Consider the following 15942-nt stretch of genomic DNA (forward strand, 5'->3'; position numbering starts at 1 on the left):
CCCATTCAAGTGGCAGGTGGTCTTGGGGGGAAGAGGTCGAGTTGGTGTGGGGTCTCAAGGAACAAATTGGGGGGGGGGTCTTGAGGTGGGTGGAGCGGGGGCCCACAAAACATTCCAGCCCTGCTTGGCACAGTACCCAGCACCCAGTCAAACTCCTTGTAAAATGGGCAGGATGATATGGAGTTCCTAGCGGAGTGGTTTTCATCCCTGGCTTTCCAGTAGTCTGTCTTGCGCTACTTAATCTGCTCCCTACACTGGTCACTGATCCAGTAAATCCCCATCACTGCAAGCTTCTTTCCTGTTAGCTGGTATGTGTGGTCATTCCTGGAACTCTTGCTAAATTCAAACTGTTTACTCACCTCACACCAGAAATTCACCAGTATCTGCCTGCAGCACACTTACAAAGGACTTCTTCATGTCAGTGGCCATTGCAAATGCAGGAGGAGATTCACTGTGTTTGCACCTCTGTGTCCTGAACAAAAGGGAAGGGTTCAATGCTGAGCAGCTGTACTTGAACCAGAGAGTTACTTCTTTTTCCTGGGGGTCGATTGGCCAGTCTCGGAATAGAAAGGACAAATGACACTGTCCCATGGGATTAGGGGATACAGTTGGCAGATTCTCAGGAGTTGAATGTGGAGGGCTCGGGTCTGAGCTGCATCCACACTGCAAAACAATGGAGTTTGGGCCCAAACCCCCATGGTGTTTGGGCTTTGAACCCTCCACCCTTGTGGTCCTGGGCTTGAATCAGATAGAATTGTGGGTAATCAGAAGGTGGGCTTGGGCTTGAGCCTGAGTCTGAGCTTGGATTTATATTGCAGTGTAAAACTACCCTCAGTTGCTGGTTAAACAGAAATCTGTAGCGTGTATCCAAAGTGGCACAGAGATTCCCCTGGATCTCTATAAGGTGCTCACTCTATAGGGCACTATCTTCTCCCCATAAGTCAGCTTAGTCACAAACCCTCATCTTGCGAAGTGCTGCTCCATACTCTCTCTTTCTCACAGAGACAGAATCCCAGTTTAGAGCAGTTAGCTGATAGTTCAGTGTAAGTTCCCCAGGCTCTGTGGCCTCTAGGAGGAATAAATGCTCCCTGCATCTCCCAAGCTCTCCCTCTAGATCCACAAAATGCAACCACAGTGGTCCAAACACTATCCTAATAGAGGGCTTCCCTAGTAAGTAAAGCTGAAATAGCACTGCACTGTATCCTGAGTGGTAGAGGGATTGGGACCCAGCCCTCACAGCAGATACATCCCTTGGTCCTGTGTCAGTCCGGGCTCTTTGTAACTCCGGTATTTATAACCTTGCCCTCGACCCTTGTTCTCTGATTGGGTCCGCTCTCAGAGAGTAATTAGAATGTGACCTGCCAAATGGGTTGCCCAAAATGAAAACTTTATGTACAGCCTCAGAAGCAGCTACTGAGCATATCTAGTACCTGCCACACCCTGTTCTGAAAGTTTCTGCTTTCTTCTAAGTGAGTTGCCCTGTTGTTGTCTCTGCAGGTATGCAAACTCACGGAGTATCCAGCTAAGATCCATGCCTCCTCCCCACTGTTTCTCTCCCTCTTCCCTGGAGAAACAAAGTCAAATGCTGCACTATAAACCACCTGGGTTACACAGTATCAGGGGGTAGCTGTGTTAGTCTGTATTTATAAAAACAACAAGGAGTCTGGTGGCACCTTAAAGACTAACAGATTTATTTGGGCATAAGCTTTCGTGGGTAAAAACCTCACTTCTTCAGATGCATAGAGTGAAAGTTACAGATGCAGGCATTATATACTGACACATGGAGAGCAGGGAGTTATTTCACAAGTGGAGAACCAGTGTTGACAGGGTCAATTCAATCAGGGTGGATGTAGTCCACTCCCAATAATAGATGAGGAGGTGTCAATTCCAGGAGAGGAAAAGCTGCTTCTGTAATGAACCAGCCACTCCCAGTCCCTATTCAAGCCCAGATTAATGGTGTTAAATTTGCAAATGAATTTTAGTTCTGCTGTTCCTCTTTGAAGTCTGTTTCTGAATGTGCTTAAGTTTAAGAAAGCGAATAGTTTCAAAGTTAAGCCCATGTATGAGTCTTTGCAGGATCGGGGCCCAACTTTACAATTGGGTGAATTGCTTGAGAAATCAATTTAATTTTTACACGCCCAAGCAATTATATTAAACCTAATAATTTCAGTATATTTCAATAGAAGAATAAATGTGATCTTCTGCTTTGTTATACATAAATCTGTCCACAAGCTTGATACTGCATTCTCCCAATAGTTTATTGTTGCAATGCTTTGATTATGCCATCTGTCAAATTGTGATTTTAATTACAAAATCATATACGAAAACCATGTTCCATCACAAAGGAAGCCCAATTTTCAGATGCAGATGTCTAGTCTCTGTAGCCAAGTACAGCTGCAGATGTACAAAATGTTTTTCGCCTAAATAGACAGTTCTTCTGTTTAAAAATTACGCCCAAGGAATAAAGTTACATGTATTCTACAAAACATTACAAAGCTATTGCCTTAAAGCTTTAAAAAATAAAACCTAAATTCTGTTACTTTATTTATTACAGATGGGGAACTCAAGGGGACTTCACCACTACTCACCCTCGGCCTGTTGTCAAAGTAAAACTCTTTACGGAAAGCACTGGTGTCCTAGCCCTTGAAGATAAAGAATTGGGAAGGGTGAGTGTCATTGCATTTACAAAATTAGAATATTGACAAAAGCACATTGTGCAAACAAAGCTATAAGGTGTTCATTATAGCAGACCACCTGCTCCGCTATAGTTAAGGCTGATGCTTGCTTTCTGTTTAAAGGTGGGCTATTCTAAGTGCTCCAAAATCTGTATTCTGACACGGATTGTCTTGAATTTGCTGTGTCTCAGGGGTTTCTGCATAGTGTTAGTGCTTCAAATTTGGGGTCATTTGAACAAGTGGTTTCCAAGATACAGCGCTTCCCCCCCCCCCCCCCCCAAAGCCCCCCACCATCCCCCTTCTCTTTTTTTTTTTTTTTGAAACATTGATCCTCCCCGAACTAATCTCAGTTGCTCAGGATTTATCTCAGCTAGGGCATGGCACCAAGTGCCTCTTTGGGGCAGCAATACCGAAAAAGTTATTAAGAGTAAAGTTTGTAACTCTAGGTGGGTGTGTGCCAAAGTGATGCACCTAAAAGAGTGAAATGCACTGTGTGCCTTTACAGAAACTAGGGCTCTGTTGAAGCAAGAGGGTTTCCAGACAGTCCGTTGTCACAGCAACTGGGTGGTGCAAAGGAACTTACTGTACTCATTGAACCTGAACTGCACCCATGAACTGGGATTTTGAGCCCTGCCATTGAATTTTCACAGAATGTGTTGTGCATGTTCCTTGTTCTTTGCCTGCCAGCGGCAGATATAGCCTCCCAATTAAAGAGAAGAAGGAAAAAAGACTCTAGTAAGTGGTTAAGGTAATGTGAACATGTTTCCTGAACAATGGAACTGAATGAGATCAAAGGGCAGTAAGTCACTGGGTCATTTGATCAAGGGGTTCCTGATAAATACCCCACCCCCACCCCGTGATGAGCTGCTTGTAATATTTTCAGATTCTTATAACATTTTGGCATAGAGCTAGGGAATAGCAGCTAGCAATGTACAATCATATCACATTGAAGGCTATGGGGTAATGTAAAATCAAAATAAGAAATCCAAGGAACAAAAAGAAATGTAGATTGGACTTTGTGGTAATAGATGAGACAGCAATACCACTTCTGGACAGCAAGCCCACCTAAGCCATGAACCTGATAAAAGTACAGTTCTAGAACATAATGAAAGTGATTAGCAAAATGACTAAAGCTATCTAGGATGGTATTACCTGGGCCTAGGAGAAGATACAGAGGGTGTATAGAGATGTGTTTCATGGAGACAGATGTCTAGATGGTGTTTGCCAGTAGAGATTGACACTAGTGTGAAGCCAGTTAAATTGCCAAAAAGAAAAGTACCCATTGCAGTACTACAGCCACTGAAAGAGGAACTGCAGCGCCTACAGAACTGTGGAATTGTACAGCCTGTAGAGAATAGCATAGATTGGATAAACAGTCTTGGAGTAGTAAGAAAAGTCATCTGGAAAACTGATAATATGCATAGACCCAAAGTTTTGAAACGGAAACATTTCCTTCTACCTACAGTTGAGGACTTATCACCAGATCTGTGTAAAGTGAGACTTTTTATAATATGCAATGTAAAAAATGGATTCTGACACACTGAACTGAATGAAGAATCCAGTTACTTGACAACCTTTGCAACTTGTGGTTAAGGATGCCAGTGGGAATCACTCCAGCACCAGAGGTATTCCAGAGCAGATTGACCCACACATTGGAGGGCCTGACGAGAATCTGGACAATAACTGATAATGTGCTGATAGTACGAGAAGGTGATAGTCCAGAACAAGTACGAGATCATGACTACAAATTATTACAATTTTTACAAAGATGCTGAGAAAAGAATATTAAATTGAACTTAAACAAGCTCAGGTTGAGAGTAACTGAGATGCCATACATTGGACATTTGTTGACCTCCAAAGTCCTGAAAGTAGACCTAGAGAAAGTGAGGCATTGTAAAGAAATGCCAAAGTTCAGTAGTGTTAAAGGAGTTCAGAGATTCCTGTGAATGGTCAGTTATTTAGTAGCTAAGTTTTGCAGCCATCTGTCTGAGAGCTGCAGGATCCTGAGACAGTTGGCACTTTGAGACAACTAATGGGAGTGGATGGACCAACATGAGCAAACGTTCTAGAAAGTAAAAGAGATGATTGGGAGGGCTCCCATTCTGAAATATTAGAACCCAGAGGAACCCTGGGTGCAGCAATATGATGAAACCGAGATAGGAATAGCTGCAAGGGGGGACAACCTGTTGCAAGGTGTTGCTTGGGGGACATGCTGCAAGGGAGACAACCTGTTGCATATGCAAACAAAGCATTGTCCATAGCCTTTGGAATGGGAATATTTCACCAATACACTTACGGTTACACCATGGACATACAATCTGACCATAAATCTCTTGAAAGCATTTGGAGAAGTCCATTGCTTGGTGCAACAAAGTGCTTACAGTGGTTGATGATTTTTCTTCAACTTCTTCAGAAAGTTTGAATCTGAATCTGAACCTCATGACTCAGGTCAGTCCCAACTTTGTAGCATTTCACTTCCCGTTTGAAGGCAGGGGCAGGATACGTTGCTCTGGTGAGATCTGCCAGAGATATCGGCAGAGGAACAACAAGGGGTAGACCGGTGGAGTCTATGATTCTTCTTATAAAAAGTCAAATATATCACTGTCTTACCTGGGGCTGTAGGGGTGCTGCTGTTGTGGGACTGAATTGAGAGATGTTGCAGGTGGCTACTGTTTAGGGTGCAGGAAAAAGCATAGAAATGCTTTCCCCTGAATGACTCGTGGTCCACTCACAGATAGAGTAAGAGGATGGTGAGTTGGGCCCTGCTGGTTGAAAAAGCAATTAGAGGTTCTTACAACGATTTAATCATATAATTTATGGTTGTTATAGTACTGTGTTGTGTCAGTGGATGCTATTGTACTAGAAAAGTAAATCTTGCTGAAATCAAAAGTAATTTCTGTTACTCTGAAGAGTAATTAAATTATTCTTAATGACAAATTGCCCAGTGAAATGTTATTTTTCACTGAATAACAAATGCTATTTTTGTTTTCTCACTGTGCAGAACCACTTTATGGTTGAGTCATCCGTTGTATTATCCATAAAACATCATTACAGACACTGTAGGATAAAGATTCAAATTTTGGACCCTAAATTTAGGCAGTTGACTCCTATAAAGATCATTGGGAGTTGCATGAATAAATCCTTTACAGCATTTTGAAAATGTGTTCTCCTTTCACAGAGTAGTCATATCTTTGTATATCCATAGCTATAGTACATACTTACAATTATGGGTTTGGTTTTGGTTTTGCATCCTTGCCCATCCAGGCTAATAGCCATTGATGGACATATCCTCCATGAACTTATCTAGTTCTTTTATGAACACTGTTAGTCTTAATCTTCACAACATCCTCTGGCAAAAAGTTCCACAGGTTGACTATGCGTTGTGTGAAGAAATACTCCTTTTGTTTGTTTTATACCTGCTGCCTATTCATTTCATTGGGTGACCCCTAGTTCTTGTGTTATGAGAAGGAATAAATAACACTTCTTTATTTACTTTCTCCACACCAGTCATGATTTTACTGAACTCTATTCTATCCCCCCTTTTCCAAGTTGAAATTCCCAGTCTTATTAATCTCTCTTCATATGGAAGCCTTTCCATACCCCTATCATTTTTGTTGCCCTTTTCTATATCTTTTCCAATTTCTTTTTTGAGATTGTGACAACTCCCTGTTACTACATAAAAAGGATAATGCTAAGCCTATTTAAAGAATATTTTTCTTACTGTTACATTGAACATGCATCTCTTTCAGACAGTTCTTAAGTAAGAGTACCCGAGAATAATTGTGAACTACAACAAATGAAAAGAGCCATTTATTGCAGAAGTTCAGTGACAATATTCCATTTGAAAAAAAAATGTGCTTCCAATAATCTGGTCAAGTATGGCAAATCTTATATATAATGTGATATAATCTCAGGAAGATCATCTTTCAAGACCCAGAGAAGTTGCTCACTTCTCAGTCAGGCAGAACATCTGTTGATATGTTGGATTGAAATATTAAAATATAAAAAGTTCCTGTCATGTTTCAGATCTGATCTTTTTTTTTCCTTTGGGGGGAGAGATCATGTAAAATTAAAGGGGAAAAAAGAAAGAAATATAAAATCAAGAATAAAAAATAAACAACCAAACGTCTTGCCACTCTAAAGACACACACATCCTTCATCTAAACATGCATGTCTCACAGTTATCACCTTTTTCACTGTGATGCTGCCCAGGGTACCCAGGGCTTAGAGACACCTCACCACTACCCGCCTTTAGTATTAAGCAGTTTTATCTTTGTCTGCTGTGGCTCAGCTTCATGAAACCAGTAGCCTCTGGCAATATAAGCACCTTCTTCCTAGCATCCGCAAACCTCACTGTCTCTATTCAAGTTAATGATAGGCACACACCAACCCCCGAGTTCTTGGAGCGCTCTTTGCAGTGTCCAGTCCTTAACCACTAGAAACTCTCAGAAATTACCAGATTTGCTGTCCCTGAGGGGACAATATACATAGTAACTTGTTTGATTTAACTGAGGATCAACTCCTTTATAACATCACAGCACTGAGATATATTTATAGTGAAAACCACATAACCACTAGATACTCTCAGAAATTACCAGATTTGCTGTCCATGAGGGGACAGTATACATAATAACTTGTTTTATTCAACTGAGGATCAACTCCTTTATAACATCATAGCACTGAGATATATTTATAGTCAAAACAATCATAAATTTATTGTCAAAGGCGAAGATTAAGAGATAGTGAGTAAGGATAATAATGGAACAGAAATGGTTACGTATAAAACAAAAGGAAACAGGCTTCCTAAGTCTAAATTTAATTTTAACATGCCAAACCCTTGTCTAAAGTAGTTTATCTCCCCTAAAGCAATCTCTGTCTCTCCAACCAACATGGCTGAAATCCCTCTTTCATAAATGCAAAAAGTGCTGTCCTTTTTGTTTCCTTAGTGAAGAATAAAGAAGTGTCCTTTTGCCTGCTTCTTATATCCCTCCCCCACCCCCCAAAATGCATTGTTTTGTCTCTGGGGTCAGGATGTCTCCTCTTGGTTTGTTCCCTGGTGTGCTGACTTATTGACTTCACATTCTTATGTTGTGACTTCTTATGCAAATGGAGCTTCCATTGGGTTAGTTTATAATGCTTAAGTTACATGTGAACCGAGGCAAAGGTGAATATACTTCCATTGTCTGGCAAAATCTGCTTGTCAACCCTGCATTGATTCAGACTTTAAAACATATTTTCAATATATATAGATAACTTCTTACATAGTGTCAGTACATACATTTCACAATGATATTAATAACCAGTGTGATCCTGGCCTTCATTGAAGACCTCACATGACATTCTTTATAGTTAAAAATACTATGAAAGCAGTGTGCTAGGTGTAGTGAGTTTGTCAGGTATGACAAGAGATGCTGTTATAGAACAGTGAACTATTTGCCAGTTTTCATTGAGGAATTCTTAGGGTCACAGTCACCTCTTGTTGATCTTGTCTTAATGTGAGGCTTCATCCTGCAACAGATTGTATACAGACACTGGTATCCCTCCATTTACAGCCAGTTGCAGGATCAGGGCCTTAAACTGTATATTCTTCAGGGGGAGGAGTCCATCTTTATTTGTTTTGTAAAATGTTTCACACGTTTATGCCATTGTGTAAATAATCGTATATTGTGCGTATCTGGTGTCTTCAGCTTCTAAGGCATTTAGGATATGTCTGTGATTGGAGGAATCTCTTACCTGGCACTCTTCTGACATCTTATTTTCTGTCTAATCAATCCAAATATGAAGGCAAGTATAGTTTGCTCACACAGGGATGCTCTGTTTGCTTTCTGCTGGTTGCTCAGAACATTTTTTTAAAAACCAACGCCTTTTTCATTGTTCTACTGGAAGCTACTGGAGGATCATTAGATATACTGACTCAATGTAAAATGAGATGTGAACCAGGACCCCGTGACTAGGGCTCCCAGTTACTACATCAATACAAATGAGAAAAGGTGTGTGCTTGACTTTGTACAGACCTAAGCCTACACTCAGTCATTTCATTTAAAAAAGTGTTAGAGACCTGTGACCCTAGGTACTCCTGTATTCACACCCTATGCACTACTGTAATGACATTAGTACAGAATATGCCCCGTGGGGTATCATTTGAAAACTAATAACACACTGGCTATTAATATCATTGTAAAATGCAGGCATTAATATTATATATGAAGTTACCAATTCCATCTGTATGATGTTACTAGAACTATGTGTAAGACCAGACATCCTAGCCTAGGTAGAAGTGATAATCAAGTCTGTCTTAGATAAAGGAATATAGGTTTACCTTAATTTACATATTAGCAGTAAACAAAGCCATTGAGTTAAAGCATTGGGGGTTATCCTGATCCTGAACTCCAGAGGCAGAGAATTAACACTGATCCTGCACCCCAGAGAGACAGGAGACTGAATCCCCAGGAGGCCTTCCTGCCTTGTAACACAAAGACATCCCTTGGGGATATAAGGAACAGAGGGAGACTCTATCTTTATCTGTCAGCTTAGGAGACAAAAGAACCAAGCAATTTGACCTTTGTGATGGATCCTGGCCAGGCTGGCCAGGAAAAGCTGAAAAGGAGACTGGTTTAGAGAAATTATCAAGAACAAAGACTGTATCTTACTGTATTAAATTGTAGCCTGTTTTTACTTTTATTTGCTTGTAACCTTTTCTACTTTTATCCCTTTTGCTTGGTATCTCTTAACCTATGTCCTTTTGTTAATCATTTTTTTATTTTTAATGTAAACCTACTCAGTGCTGTATTTGAAGGGAAGGGTTTGTTTACTCCAGTCAAACTAATAGGCTGTAATGTACTGACTCTATAAAAGAGCAGCAAACTGAATGTCTTCTGTGAATGTACAGTGATAGATGCTGTGCATTGCAGAGAAATATTTCCGAGGAGCATGGGGGCTGGAATTCACTGATGGTTACCTGCTGGGTAAAGTTTGGGCTGGGAGAGCCTTGAAGAGTTTGCTGGTGAGGAGAACAGATGTTGTGGCAAGGAGCTGACACAGTTTAACCTCCAGCTAAGATCATTCTTGCTGAGGCTCTGGGTGTCCGCAGCAGCGTGTTACATGAGCAAAGCAGAGTAAAGCATTTAAAGTTCTTAAGTTTAAATTTATTAAAGTTGTAAATTTCTTCTAACGAGAAAACAGAATTTGAGAGGATTAGGTCAGGGTGGGCTAACTAGCATCCAGCCCATGGCAGTGAAAAGGTTGGACCACCCTGAATTAGGTAATGGTTGAGATCTCCCAAAATATGTGCATTCTTTTGCATGCTGCTGACTTAGGGTGACCAGATGTCCCGATTGTATAGGGACAGTCCCGATTTTGGGGGGCTTTTTTCTTATATAGGCACCTATAATCCCCCACTCCGTCCCGATTTTTTACACTTGCTATCTGGTCACCCTATGCTGACTCCAGTTTGCCCAGGTATCTAGCTGTGTATGTACACAAAACAGGGTTGATGTAAATGCTGGAGTTTGTGTGTGATAGCTGAGTGAGTGTAAAAAGTGATGAGCATACTAATTTTCTCTCTCCTTCCTACCGGCGATCATGTGCTACTTTTTTTTTTGTTCCATGCTTTGTCTATGAAGATGTTCAAACGTAATAATTCAAAGTGACAGCTATTGTGCTTGCTTCACACACATGTGAATACAATGTGGGAGCAGCAGGTGGTGTTTGATTACAGATATTTTTTGAATATAAAGATAATTTAGTCTTGTTGCACTGATTATTCAATTAAGAGCGAAGAACTATTGTCTTTTGAGCTGCTTGTCACATCCAAATGCAGCCAGTAATAATTAGCTTTATAGCTATGCTTTTCATTGATGCTGTTATTCTGTATTTGCTTTAAAGATATCTTGCTGGGCAGGTACCCACACTTGCATAATTTTTTAGTTTCTGAATGTTGACTACAGCAGGCACATAATTTATATTCTGTGATCTGTTCAAACACCCTCCGAGAAAAGAAGTAAATTTTAAAACAGATTCCACACTTTGAACATGCTAGTTTGTGGTTCTCTATTGTGGGAATATGCTTCTCTATCAGGTGAGGAAATACTTCTTTTTTTCTTCCCACCCCTCATCTCTGTTTTTCTGTCTTTTCCAAGTCTTGGAGTGCAGGTCCCATTCCCAACACCCATTACAGGTGTGATTCCACAGGCTTTTTCCTCATGCTCAAAAGCAGAGGTTTCCTGAGCAACTCTGTCTGAGTCTCATTTCTTCAGAAATGTTTACCATCTGTCTTTCACTCCAGCATGGTCTTTCTGGCAGAAACCAGTTCTTTGGCGGAGCATGTGTAGGAAGGCTGGAACGCCCCTAGCTTAATGTTAGCTCTCCAGCCACTTCAGCAGTTGTGTGGGGCTCAGGTGGCAGCATCCAAAGGCTCCCATTGCTACTGCTGGCCCCATGTGCTGCCAGACCTCACTCCCTTTTATCACCTATATCATTATTTTAGGGTCTTCTCAGCAGGTGCTTTGTGTGTCAGATATTGCAAATACACACACCATCTTTAGGGACTATTGTTTCAACTTTATGAATGTTATCTGTATGTTTGAGCCAGATCTTGAAATCATGGACACTTCAAAGACTGCTATACTGGGATGGGTCAGACATGGGTCTGTAGAATATTCAGAGACCTTTGTGTCAATATGTATTATATGTATGTGTATGTTTCCGGCTCACTCAGTGTATTTCATGGGGAATATGGAATCACTAGGTAAGTGATTAGTGCAAAATCCCAATACTGGTAGTGCAGACACCCAGCATTGACACTTTGCCCCCTGGGGAAAGGAGTATTGACTAGTTTTAGCTGTTTCAGGAGGCCGGGGAACAAAGGCTTTTGGGGTGTAAAGGCTGAGTTTAAACAGACTCAGAGGGCTCTCATTTTGATCCAACAAACTGACATCAATGTTTAACCAAGGTTCCAAACCCTGCTGAAGGATTGGAAGGACTTGAACCTGCTGTGGTCTCCATAGGGCTGATGATAGTCCTCCAGTAAGCTTAAATATGTGTTTAGACCTGTTATGACTATTATTATTTGTATTGAAATAGCACCTGTTGTTTTTTGTTTTCTCTGTAAGAATTTTGTCCTTAAATCAATGTACCTTGCTTTTTCAAAGCTGTCTAGTTACTGGTAAACCACTGTCAGTGCTCCTAGAGAAAAAAAGACTGAAATGGCAGGTACTGAGGTAGGTCAGACCTGCTAGGATATGAACAGTAAATTGCGAGGTGGGGGGTTGCAGCCTAAACTCTGGTTCGGAGGGAAAGAGGACATGGCTCCACGGCCACAGAAAGGTGATGGCAAGAGGCCTGAGACTTAAAGGTGCATCCTTTGAGTAGACTATGGTGGGGGTCAAAGGTGCAGTTACACTGAAACTATGACTCTTTGCTGTTTGCTATTTTCCCTAGTCATTTTTGTGCAGTTTCTGTTCTAGTATTATGACAGCTGGCAAGTCTGAGATCACTCAGCAAGGTAGGTAATGTAGGTTATATGGAATCCCCACAAACTGCCTTGGTGACCAGGCTTCAGCGCCCTTCCCCCCTCCTCCCAATCATTGTCCTTTGCTTTGCCTGAGAGCTTTCCCTCAGAATTTCTACCTGTGATAAGTTATAAAACCCCCACACTGGGCAACACAGGTTAACAAGCTAATGTAGGCTTGGGTGGCCCTGCTCCGTCACACCTGCGAGAGATGTTGGAATTGGAGAGAGGAGCTTAAAAATTAGAAGCCCAGCTCATTTGATGGCAGACCAGGGAGAAGAACAAACCTTCAGTCTCAGCTCCTGGAGAGAGGACTGGCTGAAGGCAGGAGCTCCTCAGATGATTGTTGCCTGACAGCACCTCCCTGATGGAAGGGAGGGCCCGATGCTGACTCACGTTGAGAGGGGACTGTTCCTCTCCACAGCCTGATGAGTGCCCTATGAAGGAAGAGAGCCTTAACCCAGTTTTGGGATGATTCATTTGTATTAATTCCCATTTTGTTCTGTTCATTGACAATCTGTCATTTCTGGGGTTATCTGGGGCTAAGCCTTTTAGGACTAGATAGAACCAGAGTGGGAAAACCACCCGGACATTCCAGAGCAGCAGCCTGGGTGACAACTGGGTCCCTGCCCAGAGCCCAGGGAGTGCTTGGGGTAAGGAACTTTGACACTACCCAACACTCAACCACAAGTGATTTACAACTTCAACAACTGTGAGGCCTGCATGGACTCCTCAGAGGATAAAATTCTGCTCAGCAATCTGTCATTGAGGCATTCAAGGGCATTATTTACAACTTCCAGCCTTCTGAAGTTCAGTCGTGTGAATTTGGTGAGACCAAAGCAGCTCAAAGTAGTCCCAAACTCTCCCATGCCATTGTGTGCAGAAGAAGAAGGCTTAAAGTGGGGCAGTGTACCCTAAAAAAGTGGGCAAGAATATCTGGTTAAGGGGACACAGCCAAAATCACCCTGAGAATATGCTCATTCAGTGCATCCCCACATCGATTCCTGCCCAAGGAGATTTTTGCAGGAATTAAAGCTACTCCTATGCCCAGGTGTTGATGGAAGAAGTTGGTGGCAAGGGGTCTCTCAGTAATGTACCTCCATGAACCAGTTTTACTGACCCTGTCCCATTATCTGCATATTAAAGGTAATTTACCAAAGGGCATACTAGCAATGAAACTTCTTGTGCCTTTGTGCAGACAATGGTTTGGCCCAGTCACATGTATAATTCACTCAGTTTGACAGTCAGAGGTGCCATGTAACAATAGGCAAAAATATACAGTAAAACCTACCCACACTCTCTGCTTTGTCTGGAATCCTTTCCTTTTTCAGTCATTAAATTTGTAAAACATAAAGGAATAAGCCCTCTACAGAGTGAATTATTCTGCTGCATGGTGAAAACTTCCAAAAAGATATACTTGAGGGAACAAAGGAAATTATATGTAGAACAATGTCTCCCATACTTTTGAAAATACCCTCCCTCTCCATCTCTAGCAGCTCCAGCTTCCCTCCCCCTATTTCAGGTTGCAGGACACAGGGCCTCTCTCCCTGCCTCCAAAAACCAGAAACTCCCAGCTGGGTGGACCTAATCAGCCTCTGGGAAATTGCAAAAGAGCCACTGGTGATAGCTGGTGATCAGCTACAGTTTCATCTTTGAGGTTGGTAACACTGAGAAGCAGCCTGACTGAAGTGCAGAGGGTTGTGGGTTGAGGGTGGGGGGTCAATAGATGGAGAGAAGACTGGGAGCAGGGTCTCAGGGGTTGTGAGAACGCTGCAATTGGCTGGACAAAGAGACAGGGACTGGGAGCCAGGGGTCAATATAATTCCACATGGTGAAATTTCTGGTTTTCCAGTTTACCTTATAATTTTCTAGGTTTCTAAAACAAATAAACTGTGTTAAAATAATGTTAAGTTTGCAAAGTAAAGAATGTAAAAATTAGGAAATGTCAGAATTAATATTGTCTGTGCAAATGTAATTTGGCCCCTTTGTGCGTGTGCATTATGATACAGTATGATCAGACTATTTTTCCACAGGACCCCTCCTTCATTTACAGGCTGGAGTTGCACTGGGGATGAACTGGGGTGGTGTGAAAAAGGTGGTTGTAGTCTGGAGGACCCTACCTCATTTGTTGCAGAGGCTGGAAGGTGTGTAGCTGAATGGGGCAAGGGACTGTAGGAAAAGATGACATGGTCTCTAGGTTAAGGCAGTTGAATGCTGCTCTGGAGAATTGGTTTTATCCCTGCCTCCGGCACAGATTGCCTGTGTGATGCTTGGCAAGTCACTTAAACCATACTCTTCAGAGGTGGTCACAAACTGTGCGCTTCCCATTTTATGGGTGACCCTGGGGCTGAGGACTCACAGCTGCAACTGAAGCCCCTGGGAGCTGTGCTTTGTACATAGTATAAAGTGTTATATAATGCTAAGGACTCTGAAAAATAAGGTCTCAAATGGAATACCCAAAGTTAGTGGAAACTTTTGACCTAAATTTCTCCATGCCTCAGTTTCTCATCTGGAAAATGGGGAGAATTATACCGCTTTATTTCACAGGGCTCTTGTGAAAATAAATAAACTAATGTTTGTGATGAGTGTAGTAGGCCAACCCTCAGTCTGTGCTTGGCTGTAGTCTCTTTGAGTGTCTTGCCCCTGGGTCCTCCACGGGAGCCCCCACTCCTGCGCATGCTCTCTGTTCCCAAGAGGAATTCAGCTCACTCCTGCGGTCCTTTCTGAGTCCAATTACTTCTAGTTCCTGGCAGTGTGCCCTGGGTCCCACAAGAGGTCACTGGCTGGGAGCAGCCCCCCCGGCCGCCACCTGTATCAGGCTTGTAGTGTCAGTCCCCAAAACAAGTGGGGAGGGGAAAGGAAAGGCTAGCTACTGCCTCAGGCTGGGCTCCCCTCGCTCCTGAACTCACTGGCAGTCCCTAGCAGCCACTCCTCTTGGGCAGACTTCTCCCCCCACTTCTCTGTGGTGAGTTTAACCTTTTTGAGCTCCCCTTTTCCAGGTGGAGCATATTCTGCAGGTGCACCTAATTGCCAGTGTCTGAGTGTAGGAATGCTTGTTAGCCTTTCTATCAGTTGGATGCGGGTATGTCCCATCAACATGAGCACCACAGTAAAGCCCTGAAGGAAAATAGTAATTGTAGATTCAGAGCAGTGTTTGAATAATAAATAAGACATGGACACCCCTAAAGGTTGAGGATAGAATGGACTGTGGAATAACTACTTATTCAATGAACATTATCCATTCTGTGCACTGAATGAGGCAGGGGTCCTGTTGAAAAAAATAGTATGCGATTGTGTAATTAGATGTATCATAATACATATGCATAAGGGGACTGAATTAACATTGCATAGTCCACCTTAATTCTGGCATTTTCTGTTTAACCATTTATCTAGTCTCTGGCCTAAATTGGGGCTTAGATAAGGGTCAGTTGGCTGGGAGTGAACTCAGATGTGATTGAGGTTATGCTTGTGGGCTGGGAGAAGCAACCAGAAGAAATGGCTCACTTGATTGGGGAGTGTGCTTATAGTTTGTGTCTCAGGTGTGATGAATCTGCTGAAGAGTCCTTTTGAGGACTGCTGCTTTATTTGACACCATGGCAGATGAAATCAGGTGAAGAGCTTGAGCTAACAGTCCCTGGCTTAAACAGGACAGTACAGGTGGCAGGTGTTTTCAATGAAATGTCTTTGACTCTGAGGGTATGTCTTCACTACCAACGTTAAAGTGCTGCCGCTGTGTTGTCGTGGCTGTAAATAACCCAC

General features: G+C 42.3%; 1 protein-coding gene across 26 annotated transcripts in view; it reads left to right on the plus strand.

Annotated features, from left to right (window-relative positions):
- Positions 1-15942, plus strand: part of CADPS2 (calcium dependent secretion activator 2) — a 570146-nt gene that overhangs the window by 303134 nt on the left and 251070 nt on the right. For all 26 annotated transcript variants that reach the window (XM_034768448.1, XM_034768267.1, XM_034768287.1 and 23 more), the window contains exon 7: positions 2555-2666. In XM_034768448.1, the coding sequence (XP_034624339.1) occupies positions 2555-2666 (112 nt within the window). The remainder of the gene's footprint in view (positions 1-2554; positions 2667-15942) is intronic.

The sequence above is a fragment of the Trachemys scripta genome, chromosome 1 (genome assembly GCF_013100865.1).
Source record: "Trachemys scripta elegans isolate TJP31775 chromosome 1, CAS_Tse_1.0, whole genome shotgun sequence".
Taxonomy (NCBI): Eukaryota; Metazoa; Chordata; order Testudines; family Emydidae; genus Trachemys; species Trachemys scripta.